The 13458-nt window shown below is 42.0% G+C and overlaps 1 protein-coding gene across 2 annotated transcripts in view; it reads right to left on the reverse strand.

Annotated features, from left to right (window-relative positions):
* The window catches only part of SSH1 (slingshot protein phosphatase 1), a 54523-nt gene that overhangs the window by 21318 nt on the left and 19747 nt on the right, over positions 1-13458 (reverse strand). Inside the window, exons 1-4 of one of the 2 annotated variants that reach the window (XM_038373729.2) lie at positions 10782-10913; positions 7392-7495; positions 2460-2524; positions 1647-1768 (exon numbers count right to left, since the gene is read on the reverse strand). In XM_038373729.2, the coding sequence (XP_038229657.1) occupies positions 1647-1768; positions 2460-2524; positions 7392-7476 (272 nt within the window). In that variant the 5' untranslated portion in view covers positions 7477-7495; positions 10782-10913. Of the gene's footprint in view, positions 1-1646; positions 1769-2459; positions 2525-7391; positions 7496-10781; positions 10914-13458 lie in introns of those variants that run through there. The other variant, XM_038373726.2, reaches the window with a different exon arrangement.

A 13458-nucleotide genomic window follows, 5' to 3' on the forward strand; every position in this document is an offset into this window, starting at 1 on the left:
TCACCTTCCTCTCTAGCAGCTCTCACTGCAACATCTAAGCCAAGGACTCTCATTCCAACCTCAACACAGGATCCAGGGCTGCTTGGGTAAAACTGCCATTACTGATGGACACTGGTTTGTACTGAAAGGTTTTCTTTAATCTAATCTACAAAGACATAAGGTCCTTAGTCCCTCCTGTGCCATTGACACATGGGGCACACCAGTTTCTCCACTGAGGATGGTCACTCATTAGCTGTGGTACTTCTTCCCAGGTGATGCCAACACATTCAATACCATCTTGTCACTGTCTTCTGCCAGTTCTCCTTTGGTCTTCCTCGCTTTCTCTTCTCTCTCTTGGGCACCCAATGCAATGCTTGCGGAGCATGGCTCCCATCTCTCATGTGATATACATGTCCCTGCCTCCTGAGCCTTCTTTCTTTGATGATCTTTTCTACATGTGCTGCCTCTGTCAGCTTCCTTAGTCTTTCAGGGATCATTGTGAATGAAGAGAATGCCCTACCCAGAGTTCAGGGCTGCTCTGGGATATCTGCCAGGGCTATTTCCCAGGTTACCCCCTCGTTTTGCACTAGTAATCACCAGTAGAAATTATTTCAAAATCAGTCCATCTTAGTTTTCGATAAGATGTAGCAAACATTCCTCGACTTTCTATAATGCAGACTAATGTTCCATTCTGTAGTGCTGGGTTAGAAGCTCCTCTACCCCTCTGACAGCACTTAACAACAGAGGGAAGTAGAGCACCAAAGCAAGTAAGAAAGAACTTCATAGCCAGGAACAGCCAGTGGGTTTACTGTCAATGAAAACATTTTCTTACTGTATATTATATTAGTATATATACTACCTCCTAACACATATCTACTCTCTTCACTTATCGTACAGAAAAATCCACTCTGATTTATTAGAAGACAAGGGAAAATGTTTTAAAAACCCCTACATTTTGGCTACGCCTTACATATAGTCAAGTGTAATATGACAGAGGGCTAGTGGTTTGAATACAGAACTAGGAGCCTAGAAGTCCTGACTCTCTACCACACACTCCGCCTGTGTCCTTGGGCAAGTAATGACTTCTCTGTCTCTGTTTCTTCATCTATAAAATGGGGAGAACTTGACGATTCTGAGAGTTACTTAATATTTTATGGGGCTTTGGAAATAGTAAACACTCTTATCAGGAGATGGATCTGTATCCCAGACAGAACGCAGAACTCAAATTTGGGAAAAGCTAGACATAAATCCCTAATCTCTCAGCAGTTTGGGTTTGTTTGTTCTTTGCAGGAGCTTTATGCTATTTAGAAATTAAAGCAGATCCATCACTGTCCAGCTCTAGGACATTAACAACATTTTGGGCCTGATTTGAAAAGGCGGCCTCCAGTTTTGCAGCTCTAAGTAGCTGCAGACACTTTTTGGGGCCATTAGACATCTAGCTACCTTAACTGGCTAGAGATCAGTCAGATGCCACAGTGCTATAAAAGGACTGTGCACACAGTACTTTGCCCTGAGCTGTTTGCAGGGCTGCAATGCAGCCAAAGACTTGAAGGCCTTTACAACATCAGGTCCTTCATCTTTATGAGAATCAGGTGACTTTATAGTACGGCAGGAAGAATGTCCTGTTCAAGCAACATGGTGGCACACAAGAAGTCTCCCAGACGTACCTTTCTTTGCTGGAAAAGTCCACTCCCAGTAAAATGTTTTCTTCTGTGTCTTGCCGCCCACTGCTATACACGACCACCATGTATCTGACTCGGTCTGTCCACGTGCTTTCCAAGCGTACAGCCTAAAACAGGGCAACACAGCTCTGCAAACCTGCTGTCAATGACCATTATTGCCATTACTGTTAGAGTTCATTATTTGTATTGCAGTCGGGCCCAAAGGCCCCAGTCAGCATAGGGCTCCGTGGAGTTAGCTGCTGCAGAAACACATAGGAAGACACAGCCCATCCTCTCTCTGCACACATTTAGCCACTAGTTTAACCAAAAGCCTATAGGAGGGGAGGGAAGGGGCACAGTGGAAGTGCAGTTTCTTTGCTTAGATTACCGGTGTCCATTCTGAAACTTGTTAAAAAATGAAGTCTGAGGGGAAAATAAACTGGGATTTTTTAAAAATTTTAAAAATAGGTTAAGTAGGAAAATTGATAAAAGTACCAATCTTGCATTGGACGGGGGTATAGGAAGGTACTGAGAGGGCTCTTCCATCTTTTCCTTTTGTGATTTTTACACTGCAGGGTCACAGTGACCCTACCTCGGGTAATTCACGAGGCCTTTCCCTTCTGATGTGACATTTCATATCCTCTACACGTGTGGCTGTCTGCATTACTCAAACAGGCAGGGTTTTAATAAAAGATTCTTTACCTTCTTTAAAAGGGAAGCATGGCCCTGTTAGAAATACCAGTGATCATGGTGCTATTTTACAGAGCTATTTCAGACTCCTCCGGCTGAAAGAAGGGCAGAAACGGCAGACCCGCTTACCAATTTGATTCTGTCCTCACAGCGCAGAAGGTTGATCATCACTTGAAGGTGCTGGGGCAAGTCACCTACAGAGATGATTGGGAAATAATCAACAGATGTTGCCATGGTCCCTACTTAGTGCACTAAGCTCTGCATGTCCTCCTGATGTATAGAGAAACTTAAATTCCTGTAACTAGAGAATATTTGGGAAGCCATTCAAGCCTCATACTCTCAGAGAATTCTTAAGATGATAATGACAGAATTTAGTTTCCCTGGATACAAGACTACTTGGTCTGTCATGGGACCTGGACATTTTGGCATTTGGCAGGCATTAGATACATAAGGAATGCCTCTGCCACTGGTTCAAATTATAACCAATAAGATTTGTCTCATAGCTACCACATCCTGCGCTGAACAGTAAAATTTGTGGGCAAGGGATTGGAAGGGAGGGGATTCCTGAAAGATTAAGGCCATAAAAAATAAATAAATTTGTGAATTTCATACTAGACAATGGGCCTGAGTCTGTGGGCCTAACTCAGGCCATCTTCCTTTTGAACACAATAGGAGTTTTGCATGTATGAAGGCTGCAGGACTGGACCCAGCAGAGGTTACAGTAACATTTTACCCTAACGCAGTTCGTATCATTCATGCGATAAGAAAAGAAGTTCTTGTGGCACCTTAGAGACAAACAAATTTATTTGAGCATAAGCTTTTGTGAGCTACAGCTCACTTCATCGGAGGCATTCAGTGGAAAATACAGTGGGGAGATTTATATACATAGAGAACATGAAACAATGGGTGTTACCATACACACTGTAACAAGAGTGATCACTTAAGGTGAGCTATTACCAGCAGGAGAGCGGGGTGGGGGGGCACGGGGGACCTTTTGTAGTGATAATCAAGGTGGGCCGTTTCCAGCAGTTGACAAGAACGTCTGAGGAACAGTGGGGGGTGGAAGGGGGTGAAATAAACATGGGGAAATAGTTTTACTTTGTGTAATGACCCATCCACTCCCAGTCTCTATTCAAGCCTAAGTTAATTGTATCCAGTTTGCAAATTAATTCCAATTCAGCAGTCTCTCGTTGGAGTCTGTTTTTGAAGTTTTTTTGTTGAAGAATTGCAACTTTTAGGTCTGTAATCAAGTGACCAGAGAGATTGATGTGTTCTCCAACTGGTTTTTGAATGTTATAGTTCTTGACGTCTGATTTGTGTCCATTTATTCTTTTACGTAGAGACTGTCCAGTTTGACCAATGTACATGGCAGAGGGGCATTGCTGGCACATGATGGCATATATCACATTGGTAGATGTGCAGGTGAACAAGCCTCTGATAGTGTGGCTGATGTGATTAGGCCCTAAGATGGTGTCCCCTGAATAGAAAGGTCGTCCCCCCCACGCCCCACCCTGCCCCGCTCTCCTGCTGGTAATAGCTCACCTTTAGTGATCACTCTTGTTCCAGTGTGTATGGTAACACCCATTGTTTCATGTTCTCTATGTATATAAATCTCCCCACTGTATTTTCCACTGAATGCATCCGATGAAGTGAGCTGTAGCTCACGAAAGCTTATGCTCAAATAAATTTGTTAGTCTTTAAGGTGCCACAAGTACTCCTTTTCTTTTTGCGAATACAGACTAACACGGCTGCTACCCTGAAACCTACAAATAGTGAAGATGACTGCCCTGAAGGGAATTGAAGAATTTATATAATCGTATACTTATTTTTCTATACTTTGAGGAAGACAATCATTCATGCAATAGCATACTTGGAATCTACAGAAGCAGACACATTCCTGTTTGGTAAAACTGGGTTATAGCAGGGGTTCTCGAAAAGGGGGTCGGGACCCCTGAAGGGGCCATCAGGTTATTACCTGGGGGGTTGCGAGCTGTCAGCCTCCACCCCACTTTGCCTCCAGCATTTATAATGGTGTTAAATATATAAAAAAGGATTTTTTAATTTACTAGGGGGGGTCACACTCAGAGGCTTGCTGTATGAAAGGGGTCACCAGTACAAAAGTTTGAGAACCACTGGGTTATAGGATTAAGTCATACATGTGAAAATACAATGAGACTCTGTCTAATAATGTGATAACGTAAGCATAACTTTCTATACAAGATACAGTTCCTCCCATAGGATACTTGCAGGGCATATGAATTGCTGACAGTCTGAGAAACCAAAAGCCAGGGTTGGCATTCAAACATTCTCTTTGTTATTCTGGAGTGTTTACTAAGCAGCAGACATACAGTACCACACTGTGCCTTTCCCACATGCTCCTTCACACAACCCTCCCTAATGGCGATTTTTTTTTTAAGCTAACCACTTATTCCAAAGCTGTCAAAGACAAAAGGCATAAAAATACAGGGCGAGTGGGGCTCATTCTCTTTAACCCTGTGTATTCTTATCAGTCTTAATATACTTTTCATTTAAATTCTCTACTGTCTCTTCTCCCTTTTAGCACACTGGAAACAACCAGAATCTATATATGTTCTTAAAATGTTATACATGTTTATGAACTATGTCTAGATATAGCATCTCAATTAGAATTTCCTGCCTAAAGCCAAGAAATGAAATATATGGAGCTAAGAGGCAAGGGCTTTGGGTCATGTACATCCTAGGCCCCGATCCCACAAGGAGCTCCTCACCTCTGCACTCACTTGGAGATCTTCGCAAGAGTGGGGCCTGAACTGTGTTCTTTAGACTGTTCTTGTGTCTGTCTTGATTAAGCTGGACATCACAGGAAAATGGGGTTTATGTAAGGCTACAATAACCAAAATATTAAGTGATGGCTTCAAAAGAACCCTGAGGTGTGGGAATTTCTGGTAACTATTCCTGGTCTATTTCTCGATTTCAACAATTATTCCTTAGCCGAAAGCACTACAGACTGCTTCACACTAAAGCAGCTTGAAGCGGGCTAGTCACCTGTCTTTTGTGGTGTGAACCTCACTAAGCAGTAACCTTGCATTTTCTTAGTCTCCATTGAATAAATGTAAATGGGGCCAGAAGCCATTCTTCTCCCTCCCTCCAAAACTGGCCAGCTAAATTAACAGGGTAAAGGGGCTGCCATCCCCTGAAACATCAGGCATTGGCCACTGGATTGGTTAGTCTGAGCCGCTGGTAAATGCTATGATCCTTTTAGGTTGAATCCTAAGGATGCACATGCCAAAGGCAGCATGCTGATCTGCAAATGAAGCGCCACAATTCCATCAGTACTGTGTTACCCCCATGGTTCATTTGGAGACTGTATGCGCTGTGGAAAAGCCTTCATTCTGCCTACTCAAACCCTTATGTGAGTTGGTCCCTGCGCCTGGCTCCCATTCATTACACATCAAAGACAGTAAAGAGAGAGTAAAATGCAATTCTGGTAATCCTTGCCCATGACCCGTTTTCACTGCGTGACATAATTTTGCCATTAGCTTTTTTTCCATTTTCCATCTACAACGACAGAGTCAATTATTTTTATTTCAAAGGGTATTTGTTAGAACTGGCTATTTTCAACAGCCCAGTGACAAAAACTAGAGTGGACAAATCGGCAGAAGGGAGTGGGGTTGTTTTGTTGTTGTTGCTTTTTATTATACATCTATCATGCACTCCCTCTAGCACTCCGGTTATATTTCTTATTAAAAGTCAAAGTTATAACATAGCATAAAAATATACAAACCATTACTGATGAGCTATTTTTTCAAGGTAGAAACAACAAAATTAATTGATTTAACTAAAAATTACTTCTTTAAATATAATAACTATGCATTTATTTGGGTTAGGATGTTTGGATGGGATAAAATATCTTACCTGGTATACAAAAATTTAGTAATAGAATCAACATGATTTACATCTCAGGCCCTGATTCAGCAAGACTTGTGTCTAATTTTAAGCACTATATTCGATTTCAAAAGGATTACTCATGCACTTAAAATTAGGCCCGTGCTTACGGACCTCTCAGGAATCAGGGCCTGCAACAGAGCTAGTCTCCAGGCACCCTCATCAATAAAGCTGGCATGCAGCAGCTGCCTGATAGCCATGCAACCTGAATGAATGCCGGGGCCAGCACGCTGGTTCTTAAGCCAGCAACAGCAGCAGCTCCCTGGCTTCTCAACGCTAATGCCTGCCACTGTGCCTGCTCCTGTCCTACCTTGTTCCTGCTGCTTCTGCCTTCCATCCAGCCTTGCCTCTGTCCTGTCCCTGCCTTGAGCCCCTCCCTGCTCTCTCAAGTTCTTGATCTCTGGTTTTAACCCCTGGCTCTGGCTCCTGACTAGGGACTCTGACTTGACCGCCTGGCTCTGGTATCCAGTTCCTGATGTCCAGTTTTGTTCCTGACTCTGGCGACTGACTACGGCTCTGACTCCAGCCACTACGCCTGTCTTCTGCTCTGGCCACTAGGCTACAGCGCCCTCATACTGGTCAGCTGACAAGTACCTTACTGAATCAGGGCTTCAGTGCCCACAGAACAGATGATAAAACCACTGATCAAGAAAAGGGAACAGCCCAGTGTAATGGGTTAATCTTTTTACTATACAAAGAGAGGGAACGCAAAGCAGGTTTAGTCAAATTAGTAAAGTGGAAAAAATAGACATTTCTTCTCACAAGAAGGCAGAAAACATGAATGGCATTTCAAAAGAGCCTCATATGGCTCAGCAGATTTTCCTCAAAGGCCCTAGACTAAAGGACATGGTGCTGAATATTATGATGTTCATAGAGGACCACTTTTTACTTCAGTGAGTGACAATTACAAGAGAATTACAGAAATTTAAACAGGGACACGGCACTCATATGTTCCAGTTCATCTTCTTTCATTGTAAGTGGGGTGGAAATCCAGTTGTACTCAGTGGTTTACACAATGGCCCACACTCTAATGCCGAGGGGGAGACCCCCACTTTCGTGCTCACGCTATTTGGCTGTCACTGTGCACAACACAAGCAAATGCAAGAAAGTATTTCAATAAGGGATTTAATCAATAACCTGCATTCTTGTGAGGATGCTGCAGACTCCGCTGGCCTTGTGGACTGTTTCCCTGTTGTAAGAAAAGCGCTGCTCCTTTCACCATGAAAAAGCTCTCACTTAAGCTGGAAAACAAAAGACACAGGAAATCAACCTAAGAAAAAGATCAGCAAAACACTCTCAAGGTCAGGATACATTTAGATGGAAAGTCCCAAACTTCAGACATTACAGGTATAACGTCCAACATTACAAAACTTGGGAGTTACATCTGGAGAGCATGTCATTTTTCAACAGGATTACAATGCTTGGTCACTACAGGAGTTATTTGCATGCGCTCTTACAGAGCTAGAAGTAAATTTCCAAGTAATTATACAACATCATTTGATTACGAAACTCTACAAATTAAAAACAGCAATTGTAAGAACTCTGCCACTAAGATGGTGTGGTACTAATGTAAAGTGGTACTATGTAAAGTGCTGAACCAGTCATTGTTTCCATGGCACACATTTCTTAGGAATGGAAAAAAAAAAATCAAGAAACTGAAATTATATATAATTTTTTTAAGTTACAAGAAGGCAAAAAAAAAAAATCCTTTTTACATGAAAACCGTACAAGTCAAACAAAACTGCTTGGAACCCTCACATCTGTGCAACAGTAAAGAACGGCTTTTTGCTTCCCGGAAGCCTGATCCTGCAGTCCTCATGAACATAAAGCTTCCACTGACAGCAGGCCAGGCTCCAATATGTGCAAAGGTGCAAGGGTATTTCCCCATGGCCGAGAGGAACATGGATCTGAGAACATAACTAACAAAATCAGTAGTTACAGTAGGGTCAGCTCAAGTCTAATTACATGTTATCATGATGTACTGGTGAGCATTTGCCATTTGTGTCAGTGTCCATTTCTAAAGTTAGCATTTCCCACAACACTGAAAATCAGCACCTACAAAGCTATTTTCTGGTTACCGATGTTACTGCTTACATTGCATTTCTTCTAAGGATTGAGACATCAAGTAATGATCTTTACAAGGAAGGTCCCTCATTTTAGACCCAAATTTGCCTCCATCGCATACCACAGAACCTGGGGTTCTCATCTTTCTTTATTATTGTCAATTATCTACTAAGCTAAAACACTGCATTATGAGACTGTAACTGGAGGAAATTATTTATGCTACAGAAATCAACCCCACGCAGGTCAAAGCTCCCTGAACTATCTGCCCTATTTTTTTCCTTGGCCTCATTTTGGGTCTTTGTCCCGGGGAGGAGCTCACACTCTGTTGCTCAATTCTAAGAGAGTACTTCCAGTGAAAGACATGGAATTATGGCATTCCGCTTCTCCCCTCTCTGGGAATACATCAGTGTCTCCATCCCTTCTTTCCAGGTGCATGGGGGCTGCCCAGGCTAGTTCAGGCAGGTTTAAATCTTAATTTTTGATTGGTTTGAAAGTTAGTGAAAATTCTGTCACTCAAGGTTTCCAAGGTTATGTTTCTTGGAACAGTAAGTGAGAGCCTTACGGCATGGTTATACTCTGAGAAGTGACTGAAAACAGCATTTCTACATTTACTCTCTTACAGTGACTCCATATCACACTCGTTCAGTTTACTAGTAAAACAAAGTTTTTTCTAAAAAAAAAAAAAAAAAGGAGTACTTGTGGCACCTTAGAGACTAACAAATTTATTAGAGCATAAGCTTTCGTGAGCTACAGCTCACTTCACGAAAGCTTATGTTCTAATAAATTTGTCAGTCTCTAAGGTGCCACAAGTACTCCTTTTCTTTTTGCGAATACAGACTAACACGGCTGCTACTCTGAAACAAGTTTTTTCTAACTGCTAGACATGTAAATTGTGCCTGGGATCTGAAACTCAAGCTGTGATCTTTCTGACTTGTACACCACCAAGAAGAGGTTCTGCAACTGGAATTTAGTTAATTCCATTCATCATGTGTGCACCACAGAAGAATCCAGCTCTCTCTCCCATAACTGCATTGCTTCTGCTGCACTAATGGGAGAGTAAAGCAGTAAAAAGGGTAGAGAGTTATATAAGAATAGCATCACTAACATGAACAGCTCTGACTTTGAATATGTTCTGGGAGCAGATCTGCTAAGGAACGTACCACCTTTATAGTCATGCTTCTGACTGTAACTCATCCTCCTCCAGTTGTACGTAAGAGGAAAGAACAGTTAAAATAACCCACAGCTAAATACTCAGCGGCGGCCCTGTCTTGAGAAACTTGGGAAACAGTCTCCGAATCAAATTCCTTTACAGTTCCCTTTGGAAAATGGGAAATGTACACAGTACAATATATTTACCCCTGATCAAATAATGACTGTGAAATCTCTATTTGAGACAAAGATAAACTGATGAAGACAGGATTCTGTCCCCACACTAGTAACCATAGCTCTGGGTGGGTCATCTTTGTCTTATATTTCCCTCTGCTGTAGTGATGGCAGTCAATACATCTCTTACAATAAAGAGGAGAATTTCCAGCTGCAGGGAAATGAGAATGTTGCATTATCTAATGTTTGTGAGATCATCCCACATTTCGGGACCAGTGTGAAGTCATAGTAAAAGGGCAACCCGCCTGAGATGATTTTTGTGGCCATGTATTCATCTACATGAAAATGAAGGTGGAGAAGTCAAACAACTCACTGAACGCAAGAAGTTAAAAAAAAAAAATTCATGCACATTTCTCGGACATGGCCCCAGCCTCAAAAAAGACAGCTCTCTGAAAAGCAGACAGTTCATATTTCCCTACCACTAACTGCTCTCATGTCCCCATATAACCCTTTTCCATAGTGGATTTCAAATATCCAGCGATCCAATACATCAGCATGTCAAAGCTCCCCTTTGTGAAAGCTCTTATTTTAGAAGTTTTATTATAATACGAATGCTGCCCAACACTATCCCAAAGATACACTCTAAGAACATGGGCTTCCTGCAAAAGAGATTTTTCTATACTTTCTAACATTTCATGCAACTGTTCCGGAATACAGCTAACAAATGAAAACAAAAGAAAAAAAAAGAATATTCCAACTCATTTCTACATTGGTTCTTAAAAAGGAGCACATTTTTAAATCATGTTATTTTGATAAAAGCAACAAAACTTGTTTCCGGATCTCAGTTACCATTATCTCTGCAAGAGACAGAGGATTTTTCAGGTGTTTCAGTAAAATATGTCTTTAAAAAAAACAAAAACCGTATCTCACTCCCCACTACACAACAAACCCTAATCTGCTGAGCCTGAGCAGCCCTGGCAATGCTCGAGTGAGCGACATTTGGTAGCAGAATAAAAACAAGTGGCATGTACATACTAATTTGCACTGGATTTCTTTGAACAGCAGAAGCACTGTGCTGGCCCAAGAGACAGGCAGAAGTCAATAAAACCAAAAAGATTCATAACCAACTGTTAAACTCACATCCTTTTGCTTCTAAACCCTTAGGAAAAAAAGAAAGAAAAGAAAGACCGCATATTCTGTGAGGAGCAGAGAAATCTCTTGTCCGTTGATGCTACCCAGGAACTGGATGACTTTTAGAGAACACTGTCTTCCACTGATATCCTAGCTTGAAAAAGTACTTGTCCTAACATATCCTGATGAAAGAGGGCTATTCAAAGGGGGAAAAAACAGCTGAAGCTTGTTTAATCATTTCCCCTCCTACAGACTTTTTTTTTCCTTTGCACACTCTGGAAGCAACACAGCACATATCAGAAAATGCAAAGCCAAACAGCTGGGCTCCAAATAAACGCCAAATTCATTTGGACATCACTAGATAAAAAGTGTCACATTGATTGATGACGATTTGTTTTTAATAACCATACACTGCATACCAATACAGCAATGTAGCTATAAGAAAAGCATCAATTTAAGTCTTTCCTTGCTTACAGTATGGCTACCAAAATTTGCTTCATTCTTTTACAGGGTGAAGCATGAGTAACTGAGATACTAGTAAAATGAAGCCTTTCAGACAGTTTAGTATTGTTGTTTGTTCGCAGTTGGTCACAACCAAAGTCGCTGAAGAAGGCGTCTTACAAATCCTTGACTAATTGTCAAGGGTTTTTTTACAGGCATGAACCATAATCACATGCTTACATCTAGCAAGTACCACTGGGTTAACCAAAGGAAGAAGCTGCTTCTGTACATTTTTTGCCTGCCTGCCCCTCTCAACTGGGAAACACACCAGGCAGAAAACAAAACCACCCGCCCACACACACCAAATTCCCACCAATTCTGTCCCTTTCCAAGAGGAGTCACTTCAGGCTCCAAACTAAATACAATGCTCAGAGTCCAAGTGACATTTGAGGGGCAGGGAGGGTTTTGAGGGTGCCAGGAAATTTGGGTTCTATACCCAGCTCTGTCTCTGTTCTATACCTCCAGCGTTTGACCTCAGGAAATTCACTCATCTCTGTGTCCCAGCTTCCCAGTCTGTTATTGGTGGACAAGAATATGACCCTGCCCTCAGAGGTGTGAGGCGATATTCACTAGTGTCTGTAAAATGCTTTGAGAGCCCCACTGTGAAGATGTTGCCATGTCATGTATTACAATTGATAACCTTCTCTGTCAGGAAAGCAGGGGTTCTCCAGCCCTCATGGCAAAGAACCTTGTGACATGGTGGCTGGCATCCTCTCTAAAGTCACAACAGGACAAATCCAGGGTAATTCCAGCAAGTTCAAGTCAGCGGAGCTATTTCAGATCTACACCAGAGGGAGAGCAGTATATGTCCCATTGTTTACAAGTGTGAGGACCTGCGGGTCCAAGTTCTGTAGTTCCTCTGATATTTATGCTACTTTGCCCTCCTCGTACAGGGCCTTTATCCGCACATCTCAAAGTATTTTACAAACTGGGTAAACAGGACCCTCCCCGTACTGCAGGTGGAGAAACTGAGGCACAGAAGGCCAGTTGCTTAAACTACAGAAACAAAGCAACTCAGTACTTTTACCCCAGTTTCTCCTGACTTACAGTCCTCGGCTCTAACCACTGACCCATACAGCCAGTCACATTTTAAAGAAAAATATTTACTGCTGTTTCAAAAAGTTACTCACAAGGACATGGCTGCAGACAGACTGCAATTACATTTCAGTTGTTTAAAGAGACAATTTGCGGTACTTTCTGATCATTTCAAAACCTGTCTCCTTATGGCCCCAAATATAAAAAAAGCAGATTAAGTCTCTTAAAAATACCTCATTTTTGACCTCAAGACAAAACGCATGTTATTGAATGGATGCTCACAGCTGGCAGCATAGCCCAATTACATAACATTCCCTGACAGGCTCATTTTGACATCATGCCTCAGGCAGTGGTGCACAGCGGGCACAAAACTTGCACGCTTAGGGTATTTTGGTTGTTTTTTAATGGGAAAGCTCGCATACTGGTAATGACTGTGCATTACAGGATATAGCACAACACTGTATCTTCAACTCACATTTATCCAATTCCCTTCATCTCGGAGTAAATGTCCACACTCAGTACAGAGGTCATTTCATTCACAAGGGAGAGGCACCTCCAGGGTAAAAAGCAGCAGCTCCTTAACAGTTTAGGACAGGAAGCAGAAAAACATATCTAACTGAAACTGCAGGAGGAATTTAAGATGGCAGAACTTAATCACCAGAGTTTACGTTTGCCCAGAATACTCTGACTCTTGCTAAAAGTGTCATGGGATCTTTAATGATCATAATGGTCAGGGACTTTGTTTTTAAGTCTCACTGAAATAAAGCATCTTTAGCATCACAGAGCCTCCTAGGGCATGATGAACTGATTATCACTGCATTTGTGGCTGATCACATCTGATGAAGTACATTGAGGGCAGCTGGAGTTCAGATTCAATTACTTAGAATTGAGCCTCCTTCAAGTTAAGGTCTGTAAATGACGGATAATCGGCTATCATATTTAGGGTGTCAGCTTCTGTGAAGGAGCCTGTACTCTGGATGTCCCTAACAGTTTCAGGGCCTCCTCCCAAATTTGAGACCAGAGAAACACTCCCTGGATGAAGAAAAGGAGTACTTGTGGCACCTCAGAGACTAACATATTTATTTGAGCATAAGCTTTCGTGAGCTACAACTCACTTCAACGGATGCTGTAGCTCACGAAAGCTTATGCT

Source organism: Dermochelys coriacea, chromosome 15 (assembly GCF_009764565.3).
Source record: "Dermochelys coriacea isolate rDerCor1 chromosome 15, rDerCor1.pri.v4, whole genome shotgun sequence".
NCBI classification, from domain to species: domain Eukaryota; kingdom Metazoa; phylum Chordata; order Testudines; family Dermochelyidae; genus Dermochelys; species Dermochelys coriacea.